Source organism: Aotus nancymaae, unplaced genomic scaffold (assembly GCF_030222135.1).
Source record: "Aotus nancymaae isolate 86718 unplaced genomic scaffold, 86718_ANA_hifiasm-v0.15.2.pri h1tg000025l, whole genome shotgun sequence".
Lineage (NCBI taxonomy): Eukaryota > Metazoa > Chordata > Mammalia > Primates > Aotidae > Aotus > Aotus nancymaae.
Window position 1 is genome coordinate 31,506,942 of NW_026988438.1, and position 23,770 is coordinate 31,530,711.

The 23,770-nt window shown below is 40.9% G+C and overlaps 1 protein-coding gene across 4 annotated transcripts in view; it reads right to left on the minus strand.

Moving 5' to 3' along the window:
• Nucleotides 1–23,770, minus strand: part of CREB5 (cAMP responsive element binding protein 5) — a 422,757-nt gene that overhangs the window by 9,651 nt on the left and 389,336 nt on the right. For all 4 annotated transcript variants that reach the window (XM_064380525.1, XM_012447789.2, XM_012447791.2 and 1 more), the window contains 2 exons: nucleotides 11,301–11,624; nucleotides 6,749–6,976 (listed from right to left, as the gene is read on the minus strand). In XM_064380525.1, the coding sequence (XP_064236595.1) occupies nucleotides 6,749–6,976; nucleotides 11,301–11,624 (552 nt within the window). The remainder of the gene's footprint in view (nucleotides 1–6,748; nucleotides 6,977–11,300; nucleotides 11,625–23,770) is intronic.

The following is a 23,770-nucleotide window of genomic DNA, read 5'->3' on the forward strand; positions in this document are numbered from 1 at the left end:
AAGAAAGTCACTTCTAGACCATCATATGAAAGCAATCTCTGGTTTTAAAAAAATCAACCAAACAAAAAACAAAAAAGGAAACAGAGATGTGTTTGGAGTGTGTGTGTGTGTGTGTGTGTGTGTGTGTGTGTGTGTATTTGCTTCAGAAGGAAATGTCATATTATTTGCATTTAGACTACAGAAATAACACTTTTCTGAAATCAAAACTGCCAGACACCTTGCAACCTGAGTAGAAGCCCTCAGCTGCAGATAATGTAGACAACGGATCTTAGAAAATGGAATCAAGTTCCAATTTCTAGTGAATCCATACTTTTTTACCTAGAAAACAACAAACAAGACAAGTATTAAAAACAAAACCGGGTTCTCCTGCTTTCTTATACTTTTGGAGGAAAAAACACACCCCGCCTGGTGGCCATTTTGGAGAGGTTGAATTTAGTCTCCATTTCTTCCCCTGCTATGTTCTGGGCAGTCAAATCTTTCTAAGCAGCATTTGATCTTTCAGGCACAAAGTATTCATTGCCCCTTCCCTAAGAAAACACTCTGAGTTCCATTCTCTGAGTTTCTACAGTTAGCAAAGAGCTAACTGCCTATGATACTTGGCATGCCCCAGTTTCACAATCAATTTTTGCTTTCATAAGGTTGTTTTACTATAAAAGAGCACCAATCAGCACATGTGGTACCCTGGCCTATCACCAAAACCTTATACAAAGTATATGAGTTTGGTAGCATTTAGTCGTTGAACAGCAAAACATTTTATTAATAAAGCGATATGTTGTAAGTACAGAGACCAACGCTGAGTATTGTGAGGGTCTGTAAAAATGCAGAACCCAGAGACTATTAAGACAACTGACCATCACTTAAAGATATATGTGAAAATGAACATATTCTTTTTGTATTTTTATAGAGAAAGGGTTTTGCTCTGTTGTCCAGGCTGGAGTGCAGTAGCACCATCATGGTTCACTGCAGCCTCTACCTCCCGGGCTCAAGCAATCCTCCCACCTTAGCCTTCTGAGTAGCTGGGACTAGACATGTGCCACAACATCCAGCTAATTTTAAAAATTGTTTTGCAAAGATGGGGGCCTAGCTATTTTGCCCAGGCTGGTCTTGAACTCCTGACCTCAAGTGATTTTCTAGCCTTAGCCTTCCAAAGTGCTGGGATTACAGGCACGAGCCACTGTGCCTGGCAGGACATATTTCTTAATGTAGCATGTTAATAATTATTTAGCCACATTATGGTGGGGAAATAAACACCAATTAATGTCCTCAGTAGACAAGAGCAATTAGCTTCTTGTTTATATCATATGCACATAACTATAATGCTAAAGAACTAAACAAAGGCCTAATAACCACACAAGTCACAGAAATTCATGGGGCAGCATCCAGTAGGAAAAGGAACTCTCCTCTGAGAGTTGAGAATAATGGGGTTTGAGTTCCCAAGCTGCCATGCCAGCCAAGAATAAAACACAATGGTTAAATTAGTTCTCTAAGTTCCTTCCAGAAATAATTTTTTTTTTTTATTCTACAAGCGATTTTGTGTCACATTCTATTGAGAAAGCAGATTACCCAATTAATTATCTAATGAAGGATTCAATCTTGACTTTTATTCATTACTTTAGATATGCTCAAATATGCTTATAATTCAGGTCTGACATTTCATAAGGGAGCCAGTTCTAGCACCTCTTATGCTTCCAAATTGGAGTAGGGCAGATTCCAAAGCAATATTTATGGTTTCATTTAAAGAAAAATTTTGTATGTCCATTTATGTGTCCATATTGCTGAGAGAGCATCTATGGAGACTTCATGATATTTCATAAGGGGCCTTTGGCTTAAGAAAGGTCAAGAATCGCTATCCTGGAGAAAGAAGAATGAATTGTGTGCTGTGCACATGGATGATCATCTTAAAGATTCCATAGTGAAAGACTGACTAGCGGAGGAAATGCACAAATACTAGACTATATTTTAAGTAAAAACTGTTTTCAAGGGAACATAAGTGGAATCACCTTGAATTCATTTTGGAAGAGAACAACCAGATAGCGAATGTTTCAAAATGCAGAAAAGAAATCAAATGTGGCCTGCAAGTCTAGTAGGAAAATAAAAGCCAGGCCTTCTGGAGGCATTTTCTTACTCTGAATTACCTTGCTTTATAAATTGAGGAAAATCATTTTTTATTCCCCTATGTAGGTTATAAGAAGAGTTTTAGGTTTTAATATAAAAGTACTTTGTAAAAACAAAGTATTAATAATATGTATTGATTGTCTGGTAGAAATCACCTCTTCAGTTTTTCATTTTTCTAAACCAATTTGAGTTTGCCCCTCTAAAGCAGTTAGCCGCTTAGTGACTGTAAGAGGACAGAGCCAGTTGGATTGATCTATTTGTAAACCCACAGTTTGCCTTGGGATGAAGCAGCACTCCATAGAGATATTCAATACTACAATAACATACTCTATGCAAGCACTCCAACAAGTCCCTAATAGCTACATGTGCAGTGTTCAGCTTTGGGGATGTCATTATTTATATGATAAATCTCCAGTGCTTTTTGGTGTAAACAGTAGTTTGTGCCAAAAAAATAATTATCAAAATGGGCCCTACAATATACCCTCCCCCCATTTTTTTTTTTTTTTTTTTTTTTGGTAGATTAGCTGAGACCAGGTTTGGTTCACTCTGAAACAAAGGACTTTCAATTTGTCAAGCAACAGTTCCCATCTGGCCTATTCTCTTGCCAAGTCCCAGACCTGGGCTCATGTGTCCAGAATTTCAGCAGCAACTTAGACCATGTGTCTTTGCACTAAAAAAGAAAAGCAATTATTTCCATGGGTGACCAGATGATTTCCATATCCTCTATTGAACACAAACGTTCTACTGAGTACCACATCAGCAGCTGATGAATTTAGAGCTGATTTTAGTTACTTAGTATCAGAAAAAAGAACATGGATTCCTTTGGCTTACGGAGTTTCTAAAATAAAAGATCACAAAGCAGTGGGTTAGGTCAACAGGCGACTTCCCCGAGTCCTCATTCTGCCACCTACTCATTGTGTGGCATTAGGGAAGACCCCTCATTTCCCTAATCACACTTTCTCTCTCCATAAAGTGACCGATTAGGTAGTTTCTAATATTTTCCCCAATTCCTATACCTTTGTTGACCTCCTGGCCAGAGATGTGTTATGAGACTAGGAAATGAAGTCTGGGAGTTTGATTTTGTTTTCTTAGGTCTGATTTTTCCAATCTGAAATGCTGCAGCCTAACTAGAGGGTTCTGTGCTGGAAAACAACTCAAAAGTGGCAGCCGGCCATCCAGACCTTGGATATTCCATTTGGCTGGAGTTTGTTTGCTTAGCACCTTCCATTTCTGTTTACTTAAAATTTGGCTCACTGGTCCAGCCTCAAGAGAGACACCTTTTTCTTTTGACAAAGGTCCAGTGAGAGGGAAAGGGTCATTCAAAGGTAGCGGAATCTGCAGCATCCTCTCCAGCATCCCAGCGCCTGATGCAGGACACTCAGTTTCACAGAGAACACTGGGCGGTTGTGGCTTCTGTCCCTCTAAGGCAAAGCAGTGGTTGGAAAATATCAACAATTTAGTCTGTTCAGAGACTGTCCCTTTTTTGGGTACCGTTTTAACCACCAAAAGATATTGGTGCCTGTTACATGAACTCAGTGGGATTTTTTTTTTTTTTTCTGGTTTTGGGAACTAGAGTTCTAGTTTCTTTTTTCCTTAGCCATTTGGCTCTAAAGAAATGTGAGAAAAATCAGTGCATTAGGGTCTAGCAAAGGGTAAATTTACCTTGTGTGTTTTGTAAAAATACTCATACATATGCGAAGGCCAAGTCACGAACACCTCTGGTTACTTTCCTGGCTCTCTGCTATGACTCCTCTATGTTTTCATGTATTAGGATCATAGTCTATACCCTGAAGGAATTCTGCAAGGACTCATTTTAGTTAAAATGGATTTAAAGACTTGGCATCTGATAAGTGCCAGCTGGCTACTTTTGGCTCCTTCATCTAAGCAGTGGCTCCCAACTAAGGCTGATTTTGCCACCCAACCTCCCTTCCCAGCCACCACCAGGCGACATCTGGCAATGTCTGGAGACTCTTTGGTTGTCCTAGTTGGAAGCTGTCCTCCTGATATAGAGTGGGTAAAGGCCAAGGACGCTGCTAAATAGCCTACAACGCACAGGGCACAACAAAGAATGATCCAGCCCAGAAGTCAACAGGGCCAAAATTGAGAAAACCTACATGCTTGCACCATTCTTCTGCAGACCTCAGAAATGGTGGCCAATTCCTGGGGTTCCTCCCCTTCAATTATTGCAGAACCACTGCTGTAATATTTACTAGGTTCACATATACAATAACTTTTATTTACTTAACATGTTTGTGCAAATTAACTCAATTTTTAATGATTTAGCCTTCTTACTAATATCTTAAAACTGCAGATTTGATCTGCTAATTACATTTTATAATACACATCAAAATTAAAATATGATTATTAATATTAAAAATGCTTGGCTGGGCGTAGTGGCTTATGCCTATAATCCCAACACTTTGGGAGGCCGAGGTGGGAGGATTGCTTGAGCCCAGAAGTTTGAGACCAGCCTGGGCAATGTAATAAGATCTTGTCTCTAGGGAAAAAAAATATTAGCCAGGCATGGTAGTGTGCACCTCGGGAGGCTGAGTTGGGAGGAACACTTGAGTCCCAGAGGTCAAGGCTGCAGTGAGCCGTGATTTTACCTCTGCACTCCAGCCTGGGCAATGGAGTGAGGCCCTGTCTCAGAAGAGAAAAATGCTCAACCACATCCTTTCTAAAAGCTTCTCAGATACTACTGTGCCTGTCAGATTCTATAAGTGGCTTTAAAGGTGTTTGAGTCCAGCCATTTCTCTGGTGGCTTGAGTCTCTGCAATCACATCCTTGCCAAGTGGTCAGGCAGCCAACTCTTAGACACTCCAGCACTGAGGAATTCATTCATTTATTTGACAAATGGTTACTGAGTGCAGACACTATACTATAAACAGGGTAACCCACTCATTTATTCAACAAATAAGTTACTAAGTGTAGACACTACAGTATAAACAGCAGATAGATAGCGAGGGGAGGGCGTAGTAAGAGACAGTCCCAATCTTCCCGCAGCACAAAAGTTAGTGGGGAAATCATTAGCTTATTTTCCTCATATCTGCTGTATGTTTCCCAGTTTCTTGCTCATCATGTCTATTACAAAAAGAATGACCCATTTATGGGAAAAAAGTGAACATCCATAAATTATGAAATTCAGGTCCTCATATATACTTTCTTTATGTACTTTCACTTTGTACACTGGAAGCCCCAAGCCATTTCCATTTAATGGAAATGAATATGCAAAGGCTTTGGGGTTTGGCACCCTAACTGTTCCTTTCTAAGGATGCACAGAGAACTAGGTACGGGAAGAAGATGAAAGTGACCTACCAATGCCTAGCCATGCCCTCTTTTTTTTTTTTGAAACAGAGTCTCTGTGGCTTAGGCTGGAGTGCAGTGGTGTGATCTTGGCTCACTGCAGCCTCTCATCCTGCAATCAAGCAATCCTCTTGCCTCAGCCTACTGAGTAGCTGGGACTACAGGTGAGCATCACCACACCCAGGTTTTTTTTTTGTTTTGTTTTGTTTTGTTTTGTATTTTTGGTACAGATGGAGTTTCCACACGTTGACCAGGCTGGTCTCAAACTCCTGACCTCAAGTGATCCACTCACCTCCCAAAGTGATCAGTCTTCCAAAGTGCTGGGATTACAGGTGTGGGCCACTGCACCTAGCTCCCATGAACTCTTAAGGTACAGAGTCTCCCTATGTGGGGTACATTCCTCCCTGCCCCTCTCTCTTTAGCCATTCTCTCAGCTTCTAGAAGCACTGGAGTATAATCCACAACTCTTAACGCTATCCCTGGACTGTGGGTCACATACATGTGTATTTACTTGCCTTTTTTTCTGCTGATAAATAGTGTACATCTTTTTAACATTAAGACAAATGCCCTGAACGGCATCATTATAAACTATAAAGTCTGTTGGAGAAGCCCTGGGTACTAGAGTTTCTTCCTTTTCTCTTAGACACTCCCAGACACTTCTGGGCCTCATTATAATATGTCCCCAGTTAAGCCATTCATAAAAAGCAAAAGTCATGCAAAATTCAAATCTTGGTGAGTTGGAAAATGAGATGAAAACATGCTTTTTCTTTCAGAGTCGCATAATGACCATAAACCTTTCTTTCTTCTATGAAACAAAAATAGAGATTACCAAATATAAGCCAAGACAGCCCCGTCAACCTAGTGAATATAATAATTCCTTTTTAGTTTGAAGGTTTATTTTGCCTCATGCACTGTGCAGCTGCTTTGGAGACATTCACTTGTTTATTCCTCCTAAGCTAACAACTCTGTAAAGTTATTATTCCCATTCTATAGAGGAGGAAACTGAGAACCAGGGAGTTAAACCTAGCAAGTAATTGCTGAACCAGGGTTTGGATCTCTCTCCCATTAAAGCCTGTTGCCCCCAGCCCCACCACTTAGTTGGGTAGGTCTCTCCTTCTCAGAGCTTTGTGGGCAAATTGATTGAAAACGGAACGGTTAATGTTGTCGTGTGGAGTGTCCCAGAATTCATAAAGCTCTAGGAGCGGGCTGCAGCTCCCCTGTGGACTAAGCGTGTGGTATCACTGCTTATGTCAACAAGTGCCTGTGAGGCAGGAAATGCCGGCGGAGCAGAGGGCCTTTGAGTCCCGGGGAAAGACAACGTGGGCTGCACCTGAAGCTGCATGTTTGTCTGGGTGAGTTCTTCTGCTTTCTTTTCCAATGACATCACCCAGACCTTCCTCTTCTGTCTGCAGCGGGTGGCAGCTGCCCGGTTCCGTTCCAGAAATTTCCGTCGCCTCTCGTCGGGATCCTCGTCCACCACCCTTCGCCGGCGCCCCCCTGTGGGCTGGGGCGGCTGTATTGTCTGGGTTGGCTGCATCTGTTGTGTTGCTGGTGAAACCTGCTGGGACAGAGAGGGAGGAGGTGTTGGGGATAGGGAAGGACGCGTTGGGTAAGGGAGGGAACTCAAGCTGATGTTAAAATCCAAAGCACAGAAAGTCTGTCGCTTCAGTCAGCATATCAGACTTGCCTCCTATGAATGAAATAAATGATGAAATCACACTCACGAAAGAAAAGAAAAAGCATCGCCGACCTATATTCCATGATGTGTTGGCAAGATACAGAAATGACTGGTGAAAAAATGTAGTCAGATGGATTTTTCCCTCACAGGCATTTGGCCGAATCATGGTAGAGGAAGCATTTTTTTTTCTCCCTCAGCTATTATAAGTGGTTTACTGAAGGTGTGTTTAAAAACTCCAAAGTAAGGGCCAGGTGTGGCGGGAGGATCACTTGAGGCTAGGAGTTTGAGACCAGCCTGGGCAACATAGCGAGACCCTGTCTCTAGAAAAAATGGAAAAATTAGCCAGCCATGGTGGCGCATGCCTCTGGTCCTGGCTACTCAGGAGGCACAGATGGGAGGCTTGCTTGAGCCCAGGAGACTGAGGTTGCTGTGAGCTATGATCATGCCACTGCACTCCAGCCTGGGTAACAGAGCAAGACCTTGTCTCTAAAAAAATAAAACCAAAACAAATGAAACTTTAAAATAGCCAATGTATGGCTACAGAGTGAAAACAGAAAGGTCAGGGTTATTACCACAATATGGATGAGTCATCTGTCATCTGCAGAAAACCTCTGAGCATGTCATGGGCTCCTTTCATTCTAATAAATAGTGTTAAAATTGTGTTCCTAGAACACACCTCTGGGACATCGTTGCCACGGTGACTCCTATCAAAAGAAGCCCATGAAGCCAGGAAAGCAGATGAAATCCTATTTTGATTATTTCAGAGTTCTTAATGCAGAGGACTGGCTGGACCTGTACACTCCAGCTGGGCCTGTCTGCCTCTCAGAGTGCTTATCAGGGTGAAAGAGATCCAGGAGAGCTTTCTAGGTGATGGGGAAGTAGGGCCTTTGAAAGCATTACATCGATGCCTGAAGCAGCACTGAGCCCTGCCACACCCTGTGTGTGAGATAGTGAGAGCTGCTTGTGCATTACCATACACTTATATTAGAAGGAAATCCTAAGAGTGGCAAAGCACTTTATTAAAAAGTTTTTCTATGCTTACAGATTCCTTGCAAGGTCTGTATGGGACTCAGCAACATCTAAGGCTTTGGAGAAGACCCCCACACATAGAGCTTTATTTCTATTCATGAGGCAGACACACAGCACCTTGTGAAATTTCTACGACTGACTCTTTATATGTCTGGACACCTAATGCTTTCCCTCATGCACTTCAATCCTTCCTCCTTCTTCATTCTCAATAAAAGGTGGGTTTTTTTTTCCTCTCCCATTTCTCAGTCACTCAGGTTTATGACTGTAATACCTATAAAGTTGTTTTACAAGAAACATTTAACCTGCAGAAATAACAGGCAAAAAGTTTAAAAATGAAGCCCAACAATCTTTTCTATCACATTCTAGCACTGTGATTGAAATCAATCAGAATGACTGTAATTGCACTAATAATGGCTACTGGTTGACATCAGCTGACTGATAGTGATATTTTAATCCAAAACTCTATCAAACCTTCTATGACTAACTGTAAAAGAATCAGGCTCAGGGTTGAGGTTGAACTGCATCTTGGTAATTTTATGTAAAGCAAAGACATTTTCTAGAACTGTTTGTTGGTGACTCTTCCTCTCGATTATACAGAAATAACAAAATAAATTAACGGTCTAAGGTCTTACTCATCAGAATTGCTAGTGAAGACATCATCCTTGTTATTGGCAAAGACTTAGCACTTGTCATTTTGGATGCTAATTCCAGAGCTAACTACTGCAAAGAAAAGCATTAAGAGGGAATGTGCTAACTGCTCGGATATTTTTGCCTTGACTGTTTCCTTTTGTGAATTATCTCTTATTGCCAGCCTTGCCAACCAACCCAAAACCGTCACGTAGGAAAAATTTGTTTTTTAATCTCCATTGCAGTCACTTATCTTTCAATTCTGTATCCTCCTACCCTAAGTTTAATCCACGTGTAACTTGTGACACTTTTCATGTGCCTTCACTCAAAGGCATACGTGATGTGGTTTCAGGTGTAATGCAGGTCCAGGGTTGGTTAAGAGAAATTCCTGGTGGTCATGAAATGAAACCAGCACTCTGCAGTCACATCCTTACATGGAGGAGGAGCACAAGAAGCCAGAAGAACTTGCAAATACAACCCTAAAACCGGAATTTGTGTGCCAGGTAATTATTGTTGCTTGGAATTTTATTTTTAAAGCAGAATTCTCTTGGCATAGATGCTCTGAAAATTTTGATCAAAGTAATGAATTATAATTTCAAAAAGGCAGAATTTATTCCAAATCATCTGAGAATCTCAAAGTTCAAAGGATTCTATTCCTACTTTCAGATAATCACACAATTAAGCAAAGTGGCAAGATCTTGTCAGCCAAGTTAATAAAACTTAAGAGTGGTATTTTAGGATACTGCCTAAATTATCTGGTTCAAATTTGAGCAAGACCAACCTGAGCTCTTTGTTTTTTGTGTACGATTTAAAAAAGCAACTGTTCATGAAGCTAATAATGGCAGTTAACTAATTACATATCCAATTGGCCACTTACTGACTTGAAACAGAGGGCAATTGGCTAATTGGTAATTAGCTAGTGAATGGCTTTTATATTCAAAGAATTGTTATATAACTTGCCCATAAAGGCAACCAAACCTTAATGTCTCTTTTCCTTATAAACTAAGTACACATGTGAATCAATTTGCCCATCATTGACTTCATAGTTTTTTTTCCCCTTCTAAATACTTGGCATTTGACTAAAAATGTGACTAAGAAGGTTCTCTTGATACCACTTTATTGCTGTACAATTTGCTAAACTTCTATTATTATGGTTTGGAATAACATATTTTTAAACATTGTGCAAAAGGCTTTACAGAGCTTCTCTTATTTAATACTCATAAGGGCCTAGGAGTTTAGTCTACTATTACCTACCCCTATTTTACAGATGGGAAACCTGAGGATTAGAGAGGTTAATCATTTATGTTCACAATCACACAGCAAGGAAAGTGGGGGGAAAAATTAAGGTTATCTCATTCTAATGCTCAACTCCTATTCACACTGTAGAATACCTCTGAGGACCTTGCAAAAGACCGTTTATCATCTAATGAACAGCTTAGAGAGTTGCTTGTGGCTGACCCATTCTGTGGATGGCTGTCCAGGTTCGGGGGATGTTAAGGGAGTGGGGCTCAAGAGCTCAAAAAGCTGCCCAGTGTAGGGTCTTGTCTCCAGAGGCAGACAGCAGAGGAGACGGTGAATAAGTGTTATTTGGCGGTCTCAAGCTTCCCACCATTCTGATCCAGCTGGTTGGAAGCTGGCAGTGTGGACTGGGTGGAGGGTATGGATGAAGGTCATTCTGCTTGAGGATCCAAAGCGTCTAGGTCCAGCCATGCTCCTGGACATGCCCTTCTTCCGCTTACTAAAACTCACTCCAGTACAGGACTCGCCTCTCTTCTTGGCTCTGGGTGACATAATGTCTGCCTGGTCCCCCAGCCCGCTTTCAATTTTGTCTAAATGCTGGCTTTTTTTGCAGCTGCTCCCGGTGACTCTCCCCCCCCGGGATTTGGCCTTTCTCTTGGTCTCATCATCTACAGAACTTGGCTCTCTTTCTGTTCCCTCCAACGCATTTCTCATTCAGGGGGATGAATCACCTCTCTTCACCATTTACACAGCACCTTATGCCTGAGCATCTGTGAGGGAGCTGCTTTGTCTCCCTTGAATTGTTACTCTTTAGATTTTTAACATTCATCGTTACTCAGAAGATTGCCTGTTGTATTTAACTTCCATTTTTACAGGTGACAAAATTGAGTATATGATGTTTTAAAACAAAGCAGCTAGAACCAGGGTTAGAATTAACTTGTTTTTCTCATTCTTAAGTCACATCTTTCTTCACAAGCTTAAATTCTTCCTAATCCATCGATTCATGTTATGTTTTGGGGGGCTAACTTTCTAACACACTGCAAAAATAGATTTTGGAGAATTTAAAGTTTATATTGGCTCTTAGAAACTAGACCTGATATTATTTAGTATATTATTTATAGAAATTATGATCTGGTAGGGTCTTATGGGTAAGGGTTGCCACCTTGAAGAATAACAGAGCTCCCTAGAATGTGAGATGATAGAACACCTGGGCTTGTCACACAAGATTGCTGCAAATGACTTCAGCATTAGAACTTGCCCTGTTAAGAAGGAGAATAAGAAGGGGAAAGAGATCAAGGAAAAGGTCTACCTGTGCTTGGTTACTGGTGTGCAGGGGTGGATGTGGCGAGGTCTGGTGATGTGCTGGGTGTGCATGAAGGTGGGAATGGGAGTGGTGATGTGGATGGTTCTGCTGGTGATGGGGTTGAGGGTGAGGATGGTGCGCTGGGTGCTGGTGCTGGTGTGGGTAAGGGTGGTGGGGAGGCAGTGTCTGGTGCTGATGCGGGTGCGAGTGCATGTGATGGTGTGGCGTCTGGTCCTGCCGGGAGCCCATCATGTCCATCATGTGTCCCATGGTGTTCATATTCCCATTTGACATGGCAGCAGGGTGGTGAGTCAATGCAGCCTTCAACCTCTGAAACAGAACAAAAGGGAGGGGAGGGGACAACTGAAGTCAGTCATGTACATGATAGAGATTTTAAAGCAAAATGACTCACATTTTCAATTCTATATTTTATGATACTATTGTTAACATTTCCTACAAGTAACTATCTATCTATCTTGCAACCAGTACAAGATAACTTCTGTATTAATTTCATATTTTCTTAGGTATTGCGGTCAGTAGGAGGGTCAGCATCAGCCATGTGGCCTAATTCAACTGTCACAGCCAATGGGCAGTATCCTATCAAGAACTAGACAGTCTACCAAAAGGTATTTCGCATTATCCAATCGTGCATCATACTGTGTCTACAACTGAGTGCAGGCATACACCAAACAGCATCATTCACTATGATAATGCCACTGAACGAAGAGCCTCCCTCTGGTATGCCACTGTATTTTGTAAGAGTCACAAGAATGAATGCTCTTGCCTATCAAAAGATTTCTCAGACACAGAGAAGAAATAATTTCAAATTTTAAAATGCAGAGAACTAATTTGATTTTAGGGCTTAAAATTAGAATTACTCATCGACAACCTTCAGAGGTAATGTGTAGGGCTTTTCTGTGACCAAGATCTTTCTTATGGCCCCTTCCAATACTCTAATTTTTCTCACTTAATAACTTTCTTTTGACTTTGAGAAGGGAGTGAGGAAAATAGAAGAATATGGAGTATTGCACCTTCTTTGGCAGCCACATCAGCAGGCCAGATACATTTCTAACACAAAAGCATTATCTGTTCATAAGCAGACATGCACATAAATAACTTGCACCTGAGTCTAAAGGAGAGGTCAGAAAACTTTTTCTATAAAAAGTCAGATAGTCAATATTTTCTGTCACAACTGCTTCTCTGTCACAACTAGTCAACTCTGATACTGCGGTGCAAAAGCCGCTGCAGATGTTTAAATGAATGAATCTGCTAGGTTTTGATACAACTTCAGGGACAGGAAATCTGAATTTCATATAATTTTTACATGTCATGAAATGTTATTCTACTTTTGATTTTTTTCCCAGTCACTTAAAATATAAAAAACCATTCTTAGCTCATACACTGGAGAAAATTAGGCAACGGGCCAGATTTGGCCCTTGGGCCATCATTTGCTAACGCTGATCTAAAGGTTCGGTTGGTAATCAACTTAGTCCCAGTTTCTTCAAAATCGTTTCTTCTGTGACACAATCAATTATCATCATATCCCGAGGGGCACAGTGTGCTAAGGACTGTATAATGCAGTTACTCGTTGGAAATGTATCTTATGCAGAGATGATCATCTAATTGGCAAGCTCCCACTGGCTTCATGAAGTATTTGCCAGGGCACTCAAAGTTCTCTGCAGATTTGCGTTGTTATCTGATTGATGATAGTGGTGTATAATTGCTGGGCAAGAGAAGAGTTGTATTTAAATGATGATCAAACCTACCATGCTCTAGTGTTGTACAGTATTAATGATTCTCAACCAGTTACATACACTGTTGAAAAATATCAATCTGATTAATCAAAATCCTTAAACATAAAGAGCCTCTACCCGCTAAGAAAAAAACAAGTAAAAAACAAGAGCAAAGGATGATAGACTGTATGTTAATAGGAGATCAGCATTTAAAATATTTTTGATGTCCCGATTCAGTACCTACATAACCCACTTCTTGCCTCTTTCGTGAGCAACAGATACTGCACAACAGCTACTGACCTCATAATCCTGAAGAAGTTCAGCATCCTAAATCTCTGGAAAAGATGAGATGCTGGGTATTGTGTTTACTTCTAAACAGAAAAGTGAACTAACACTGCTAATCTCCAATTCTGAGCAATGATCGCATTGTTTTTGTAAAAATGTTGTTTATTATAAAAACTTAAGCAGCCGAGGCGGGTGGATCACGAGGTCAAGAGATCGAGACCATCCTGGTCAACACGGTGAAACCCCGTCTCTACTAAAAATACAAAAAATTAGCTGGGCACGGTGGTGCGTGCCTGTAATCCCAGCTACTCAGGAGGCTGAGGCAGGAGAATTGCCTAAACCCAGGAGGCAGAGATTGCGGTGAGCCGAGATCGCACCATTGCACTCCAGCCTGGGTAACAAGAGCGAAACTCCGTCTCAAAAAAAAAAAAAGGAAAAAATTTAAGCAATGCTTTGCAATGAAGTCAGCAACAGTGAAGCCAAACACATTGTTTAGATCTGGTGGGTGTACGGCATTCCCAACAACTCTATGTATGTGTATGGGGAGATGAAAGAACAACTAGAATAATTTTATAACTGTGGAATTAAATAGCATGGAATTTTAAACACTTTTATTTGACTACGGCATAGCAAAGCAATGAAAATCCAGGTAATTGCTGGGTTTTAGATACATGTTTCTTTACGTCCAAGAAAAGTTTTTGGATGATGATACCTCCAAATTTAAGGATGAAAATATATAAAAAGAGGTTATATTGAAATCATCATGCCTTTGAAAAAACTGACATGATGGAAAGTAAGTATGGATGGACTTTCTAAACTATTCCTTGTAATTTCATCACTATAAAAGTATGTTTTTTTGTAATAAAAAATCAATTATTACAAAAATATTAGATGAAAAAGTAAAAGCCACTTCCCCAAACGTCTCCCCTAAACCCCAGTCCCAGTCCGCAGAGGTAACCACCACATATCCTCAGACATTTGCTTTGCATTTATTAGGATACATTTGTGCAAGCTGTTTATGCATAATTTTGTATCCTGCTTTTTATCCCTTTAGCAATATATTTTTGACAGCTTTCTATATCAGCAAAAATAGGTAATAATAATGGCTAACATTAACTAAGTACTTGCTATGTGCCTGTGCTAGTCCTTGTTCTGTATGGTTTTTTTTTTCTTTTCCTTTTTTTTTTTTTTTTAAGACAGAATCTTGCTTTGTCACCCAGACTGGAGTGCAATGGTCTTGGCTCACTGTAACCTCCGCCTCCCAGGTTTAAGCAATTCTCCTGCCTCAGCCCGAGTAGCTGGGATTACAGGCACCCACCATCATGCCAGGCTAATTTTTAGTAGAGACAGGGTTTCACCATGTGGGCCAGGCTGATCTCGAACTGCTGACCTTCTGATCCCCCCGCCTTGGCCTCCCAAAATGCTGGGATTACAGGCATGAGCCACCATGCCTGACCTGTTCTATATGTTTTACAAGTATCAAGCCAACCAATCGTCAGAACTACCCTGTAAGGCTAAAGAAAAGGCAAAGCCACTCCACCTTTAAAGCTTGTTCTCTAAACCAGGAGAGAAGGTGCCACAAGCCATGCCATTCATACTTCGCCAAAAACAGAAATGAACTGTGTTTTGCCACCTCCGCATCATCAAAAGGAAAAGGAGAAAGAGAGAGAAGGCTAAAAAGGCTGACAAGAGGAGATGATATTGCTGCATGGGCCAGCCATGTCCACATACAAGTGCTACTCAGCACACAGCTAGGGACCTGGATGCACTTTCTGGAATTTAGTGGAAGGGAGAGTGGATGGTAAAGAATTTCCAGGAAGCTCGTCTGCTGCAAAGAAAGGATTATCCAGAGCTCAGCATCTTCATCTCCATTGCTGTATTTGTGAAGAATTGATACTTACATTTCCCCCACTCCAAAACACAGACATGATAAGGACCATGTATTCCTTCTCCCTGCCTCTACTTCCTAACCCTTGGCTTTAACCCTTGTCAGTCTGTCTAATGCTCAGGGGACGAAGGTCAAAGCCCTTAATATGGCCTAGGTGTAGTCCCTGCAGGGCGTGGGCCTGCCTTCTCATTAGCCCTTTCTCTTCCCACCCAGCCACAATGGCTAACTAACTTTCAGTTTCTGGAGGTCAAATCATGCTCCCCACAACCTGGGACCTTTGAGTTTCACACTCTTCTTGCCTGGGACCCTCTTTCCCTTTCTTCAGACCTTGTGTGGCTCTCAGCTCCAGTCTCCTCCTCAGTAAAGTTCTCCCTGGTCTCTTAATGTAAATCAGTTCCTGTTGTTATATGGTCCTAGTAGAACCGTGTTTCTTTTTAAAAAATAGTTTGTAGCTAGGTAATTTTAGTATGATTATTTAATTAATATTCATCAACCATCTCAGATTGTAAGCTTAGAGCAGAAACCATGTTGGAGCTTGCTCAGTGTTAAATTCACAGCTTTAGCACAGAGCCTGATACATATTATACACTGAATTCATATTTGTGGAAGGAATGAATGAATTAAACTTTCTGAGGTTTATGATAAGGATGCAGTATTTTAATCTTGGATCACTGTAGCTGTAGCTGGTATTTATGTGGGAGGATGATTTTATTCATCAACCAAGGTTAGCAGAATCAACTACAGAAGTCATGTAGGCAGATGGGCTGTAAAAATACAGTCAAAACAGTTTCCTGCCCACACCCTGCCTGCCCTCTAGAAAACAGCAACAGAGAAAAGAAAACATAAGTAAATAAGAGGAATGCCTGTTAATTTTATCTTGATGTATTCTCCTTGAAAATGTGGCAAGGAAAATAAAAAATCAGTGTAGGAGTGGGTCATTGTGCCGTCCCTTCAAAGCTACAAACAACGTTTCTACCTTTAATTAAGAGCAAATGGAAGCTGACAAATAAATACGGTGAACCAGATCTTCATCTCTGAAATAATTAGCTTATACAGTTAAGGGAAATTACTTGATTGCCTCAAGTCTATTCTTGCACTGTTCAGGCCAAGACAATAATGCTAGCAATGCTTATAACATTCTGCTTAACTATTTATTTACTCAACAAATGTTTATTGGGCTTCAACTGTGTGCCAGGCACCATAATAGGCACATTGGTATTTGCCCACTGTTTGAAGGAAATGGAAGACGCATAAAACCAAGCCTTTTTAAAGCACCAGAGAGAAGAAATACACACTTAGGTGTGAAGATGAAGACTTTTGATCACCCCTCAGAAAAATCACAGGCCTCTGGGTTGAGTCTTCCATCTGAGCAGCAGCCTGTGTCATATTTAAAAGAATGTAGTGAAGATAAGTGATTATCAAGCTGCTCTGCATATGCCACACTTAATATTCTCCATGTCATTTTGAAACAGTTTGGGACACTCCTCAAGGTCCTGAGGAGCCCACTGTGTTCCTGGATCCTGGTGCCAGCACGAGTAGCAGCTGCACTATGAATCATTCAAATCTACCAAGTAGAGCTCTTTCGACTCCACTCTTTTTGGGATGATAAATGACCAGTAAATGGGTCTAAGCTGTATTTTGCAGAATGATTTTTCTTTTTGAAGCTGAACCATGTCTTGTTTTAAATAACATTCTGCCTAATGCCAAGAAAAGGCAAGGGGAAGGGAGGAAAATTAATGAGCAAATAAACATATATTTTTCAGCTTTAAAACCCAGGGCTATTACTGACATGACTGCAAGAAAGAAAGAAAAATGATTCCTGTCAACTTTCTAGCATCTTCTACCATGTTCATTTCTGAGAGAAAATTAGGACAGGCGGCGAGAAGCCTGACACACAACTAGTTTCACTCGAAAGCGGTCATTTTCATTTGGTCCATATATTTTCTAAGCTCCCTGTCCACAGTTCGTGATGGGAGGGTGGGCCTGCTGCCAGGTTCTTGGTAAGGAATCAACTATCCGCCTCCTCCCATCCCAGTGTGGCCACTGCTGTCCTGGCCCAGCCCTGGCCCCTCTTTAATTTCCCGTTTAGCTCAAGTTTGCATCACGGCATGTCGGGTGAAGCTGGGTACACCCACACGTCATTAGCGCCACAAGCGTGCATGCTTGTGTGCCTGTGTGAGTGTGCATACATGCATCATACCCACCCACACCCACCCCGGGCAATTTATCTCCCATTAGCAACTGGCCCATGCCAATTAGAAACATTTGTGGAACTGTGAAAACGTTGCTTCTCCATCTTCAACAAGGCTGATTGCTTATCCTTCATAGACTCTGAAAGCCGAGCCAAATTATTAAACATTAATTGAAATTCAATTGAGTGAGAGTGAAGAAGGTTGGAGCATTCTTTCCAGAAAGGTTTTAATTATAAATGTCTGTTGGTTTTTGTTCCAAAAAAAAAAAAGTGAAAATATCAAAATGTAGTGTTTCTGGGTTGACCACAGAAGAGGCTGTCTATATACAAATATGACAAAATCTGAATTCATATTTCCTTTCAAATTCAAAATAATTGTCCTCTGTGGCCTCTCCAAAACATTACTGTAATTTCTTCATTTTTTTTTTTAAACTTTCCAGACACAGTTGATCCACAGAGGCAGTCAACACAGGCTTCTGAATGGTCTGACAGTCAGTGTTTTGACACCAAAAGCCTTCACTGCATGAAGCCTTCACTTCATTGCTTTTAATAGCAATGATTGCTGACTTCCTCTAGGTATCGAAGATTTCTGAAATTCTTTCTGAATTATTAAAAAAACCCAAATTGATATTTACCCACTGAATAACTATAAATGGCCAGCTTAGATCTCCAAATGCTCTCAAACTTGGAGATGTAGGGATAGACAGAAAAAGAAGTGCTCTCTGCTGTCCATGGGATTAACTAAGATCATACTTGGCTTAATCACTTGGAATAAAATCTGTTCCTTTTAAAACTTTCATAAGGTAACTCAGCTTTGATGGTTTCACTATTTAAGTATTCCGATTTAGATTTTGGTTTGCTAATAAAATTTCAAATAAGTCCATATTGTCGCATGACGTCATTCAAACTTACTAACTCTGAAGATAATAGAAAGGACGTAAGTAGTAAAAAACACAAAGGATTATATTATAAATCAATACTCTATCGGAAAATGATGCGAGGAGTATTACAGGCTGAGGTACATCCTACCTCACAAGTTGACGGTGCTATTTCAGAAAAGTGGAACTTTAGCAGATCTAATGTAAGCAAGAAAAAGAATTTGGTGCTTGACCAGACCTAAGTGCTAGGTGATACACCGCACTTCGATGTCTAAAAAGCCAAACAAACCCCAGAGACAAAACTTAGCAATTTCTCTGCCAGCCTTTTTCATATTAATACCGAAATCATATATCAGCTACAGTTCTGTGAGAGTGAGCCTTTAATTTATTCTTGCTCAAAGAATAAATTAATGAATGCACACTTATAGAATTATTTTATTTCAGATACCACTTCCCCGAATCTCTTGGACTCAGTGGCTGTCTTTTGTAATTCAGCAGGATGGTGAGCATTTTAAGAGACTGTGCATTTTAGGACATTTCAGAACCAACTGCTATCCTGAGAGCCAGAGCTAGTCTTCGCTCTATTCCAAGGCAGCTCTAGGTTCTTGGAGAAGTAAACCACTTAGCCCCACGTGCCTTCATCTACCTAACAAAAGAGGGCAGGATTCTTCTCTCCCTATTTCTTCAGAGAAAGGATCCAAGTTGAGATTTGCTAAATAATCTATTGAAGAAATGAGTTAGATGAATGTCTAAAATGAAGAAAGAAAAGTTATCATTACAGAGAACTTCAGAAAAGGAACAGAAATGACTTAAAGTGAGAAGTCTTGGTTTTAAAGCCTGGCTCCAGGACCTTGGGTGATCACCTTAAGCTTCAAATTCCTATTCTGTGAAATGGGGATACATAATGAGATGAGAATCTGTGTAAACGATAAAGACATACAGCAGAGTCAATGGAATTGAGTGGAGTTGTTTTGTGGATGAGGAATGGGTAGATAGGGGTGAGGTTAATGTCAGCTTTTGATGAAAAATAAAGCACAATGGAATATTACTTGTCCATAAAGAGGAATGAAACATGGATATATCCTACAACAGAGATGAATCCCAAAAGCATTAAGCTAAATGAAACAAGTCAGACAAAAAAGGTCATGATTTGTAATGATTACATTTACATAAAATTATCTAGAAATACTTAAATCATAGAGACAAAAAACAGATTACTTGTTGCTGGAGGCCAAGGGGAGGATTACGTGACTGCTTAATGGTCCTAGTGTTTCCTTCTGAGATAATGAAAATATTTTGGAACTAGATAAAGATGATAGTTGCACAACATGTTGAATGTACTAAATGGCACTAAAATGTACATCTTAACATGGTTAATTTGGGCCAGGTGCAGTGGCTCACACCTGTAATCCCAGCACTTTGGGAGGTCGAGGCAGGCAGATCACTTGAGGTCAGGAGTTTGAGACTAGCCTGGCCAACACAGTGACACCCTGTCTCTACCAAAAATACAAAAATTAGCTGGGTATGGTGGCGTGAGTCCATAATCCCAGCTACTTGGGAGGCTGAGACAGGAGAATCGCTTGAACCCAGGAAGTGGAGGTTGCAGTGAGCCGAGATCAGGTCACTGTACTCCAGCCTGGGCGACAGAGCAAGACGCTGTCTCAAAAAAACAAACAAAAAAGATTAATTTTATGTGGATTCTACTTCAATTTAAAAAAAAAATTAAAAAATAAAGCAAAACAAGAATCTCTTTTCTTCCGACAGTGGGCTGATAGAGAACTCCTGACTTCACCTGAGACCTGCTAGTATTCATTATGATATGAAACACTGTATTATGAAACAATAAAGACCAAAAAGATATTTTGCCCTCGAATGACTAAAGTCAATGCCAGGATTTTAATATCTGTCTCAGGGACTTTGACTCCTCTGCCAGATACTGGTACCTTCCTTTTCTTACAATCCTATTATCTGCTAGCTAGCTTAGAACCAAAGAGAAAATGCAGAAACCATAGGCATCAACTGTGTATAATACAAAGCTAGTTGAGAGTGTTTAACACACTGGACAAAGAATCAGTATTCACAAAGATCCTGTCTAATGAGAAATTTAACTGGAATCAGTATAACATCTTATGCTTGGTTAACAAAAACAAAAAGAATCTATCCAAACCAGCTCAGGGGATATATAGCTTGGCATTAACATATATATAACAGAAGGGTGTGGGGATTTTGACTTTGTAAGCATCATTATGCAATGCAGACATCAAAACAGCTGATGTGATTTTTCAACTGTATCAATGAAACTAGATTAGAGAACTGAAAGCAAGGCAGAGTCCTATTCTCTGCAAGGCCAAGATGTGAGCCATACAAGTCCATGTCCCTCACCTGCCTGCCCCCACCAAAAATCTCATATCTAATAGTGTTGGATTTTTCTCTAGGGGAGTATCCCAGTTCTGAATTGATGGGCATGCATGCTGTTTGTATTTTTCCTCCATAACAGTGGAATGAACATCCCTAGATACACATCTTGGCATGTTTGACTATTTCCAAAAAATGCTCATTATATTTTTTTAAAAATCTGATGGGTTGATCCATTCATTTAGTTGGATTCAATTTCCGGACAGAGACAGTGGTGATGACTGTGTGTGTGTGTGTGTGTGTGTGTGTGTGTGTGTGTGCGCGCGCGCGCACGCACATGTGCACATGTAGGGGATGAAGGCTGGGTGTCTCTTAAAGGAGATCTAAAGAGAAGAAGTGCCCTGACAAGTTCAGCTTTAAAAAGCCTTTTATGAGGTCTCACTTTCTTATTCCATCAATATCCCCATGCTCAGGTGAGATATTATAGATCTGCTGTTTCTTTCCTGGCTGCTGAGTTCCTTAAGCATTATGGCATGACCTTAGGTACTAATTTGGCCCTAGAAAATATCATATGCTAGTTTCCCTGGGAATTTTAAAGTCACTAAATGCACAATGGACATAGAATAAACATTTGTTGATTGCCAGCCTGCCTGCTGCCTGAAAGTCTCCAGTAGTAGTGCCTATATGTAGTGTCTTTGAAGCACTGCCTATAATTTTCCTTTCTGGTGGCGATTTCCCAGAGAATAATGCCCTTTGTCTTGCTAACAAACACTACTCTAAAATCTCAGCACCTGCAAACCTGGGTAACTTTAGGTGAGGGCTTATTTCCAGCTTTTATAGAAGAAAGTTCTATTGGAAAAAAGTAATCCCTCGTTATGTTATTTTGGATGAGATTTTAATCAGAAACACAGGCAGTAACATATGTTAGAAAAATACATATGAAACATAGAACTTTGCATTTATAACCCACTATGGAAAATCCATGCTAATGCAGCATTAACTTTGGGATTTTAATTGCACAGAAGTCAGGAAATTCAGAGTTCAAGTTCCCACAGCAAACTTTACTCCACATGTGTATCACAGGGTCTTTCCTGAGTAGATGACCTAATTATTTGGCAAAAATGGGTGCAATGAATAATGATGGAAAGGATTTCTCTTCAATGCTACACATCCCCAAATCCCAAGCAAGACAGACAGACAGCAACTCTAGCTACATAAATGGCACCTTTTCAACGCACAGTAGTCCTTGGCTATGTGCTTGGTGCCCATCGTAACAACAGTCCCTTTGCAGTGCATGCTGTGGGAGGTGCAGAATTTGGCAGTGTGCTGCTTGGGTGGGACAGCCAGTCACTGCTACATCACCCAGCATTCTAGCAGATCCTCCCCTACGCCCTTGGGAGGGCTGCTGCGCCTGGCTCACTCATGGACACTGCCCCTTGCTCCATTCCCGGAGGGCATCGCAATAACTGATGCTTAAACTTTTGAATCTCAAAGTTTGACTAAAAAGCCCTCAGGAAACTGGAGATGGAAGCTTCTCCCAACACATGGCTACCCCTCAAGACAACTGTCATCTGGCTTCCCTCCAGTTGTTAGGAAATAGCAAGATGTGTATCACTAGGCCTCTGTCGTAGACATTCGGTGTTCTGGCCAATGGGGCCTCAAGCTTTTTCTAGTAAGAAGGCTCCTGGTTTTTTCTAATGATGGGGTAGTCGATTGTATGGAAGTTTAGATTGTCTTGTCCCTTGGTATCCATATCTGAGGCTATCTAACATGCTCTGTGGGTGTCCAGTCCTGCTTTTTCTCCTTGGGAAAATGGTGATGGTGTATTTGGGTCCTCTTTGCTATCTGTTGCTTCTGAATCTCACCCCTGCCTGAGACCTCAAAGTGTGGGGGCCCCCAGTACTCACCACTAATATGAGAGGAGTGATGAAAGGGAGAAGTCGGTAGGGGTTAGGGGGAACGAGAGAGAGAGGGATTGGAATACTTTCTGATTCCAGAGCACCTGCCTTCCTTCCTTTTTGGGCTTTCTATTAGTGGTCCAAAGTCACCAGACCAATAGCCAAATCAACTTGCTGTGATGATTCTACCATCCTGCTAAAGAGGAGGTCTGCCTGTGAGTGGTCTGGATCACATGGCACTCAACCCAGTAGTCACCTGACCACACAAACAGCACATTTATAAATAGCCCCTGGGCTCTGAGCACACTGAGAATCCATGATGCCATTTGTCATCTGCCTGGTCTCCCTGAGCCAGACCTGTACAGGCCTCTGAGGGACACAGGATAAAGGCCAGTCATCCCTGATAAGAGCATAATCTTCAGTATTTCAGGTAAACCACAACAAGGAGAAGAAAGCTGTGCCCAAGAAAGCCAGAATAAAAAATACAGAATCTTCTTTTTTCCCCTGCATGTCTACATTCAAGATATTTAAAGAGAATCATTTATAATTTCTTAAGAATCTCGCCGTGTGTGTGTGTGTGTGTGTCTAGAAAGTTACGCTTAAGAAGAGCTTTTGAATTATGCCCAAGAAGATGACAGTGCACAGCATTTCCAAGCAAAAAATGATGAGCAACATCCTTCTGAGCAGATATGCATCCAAATCATGCTGGTTCTCACCTACAGTATTGTTAAAATTCCAGTCATAATCGGGTATTAGAAAATATTGAGCATTTGATGCTTTCTTCTAGTTTTGGAGTTTTCTGTAGTTGTGTTTTTTCTTTTCCAGGTGGTATAACAATTATTAATTATTTGGCTTTTTTTTTTTTTTTTTTTTTTTTGAGACAGAGTCTTGCTCTATCACCCAGGCTGGAATGCAGTGGTGTGATCTTGGCTCAATGCAACCTCCGCCTCCCGGTTTCAAGCAAGTCTCATGCCTTGGCCTCCCAAATAGCTGGGATTACAGGTACTTGCAAACACGCCAGCTAATTTTTGTATTTTTAGGAGATATGAGATTTCGCCATGTTGGCCAGGCTGGTCTCTAACTCCTGGCCTCAAATGATCAGCTCGCCTCAGCCTCCCAAGGTGCTGGGATTATAGGCATCAGCTACTGCACCCGTCCTATTTGGCACATTTTTGACAGTAGAATCACTGGCCCTTGCTAAGCTATCTTTTTATGCCTCAATTTCTATTGTCTTTATGGTGTACAATT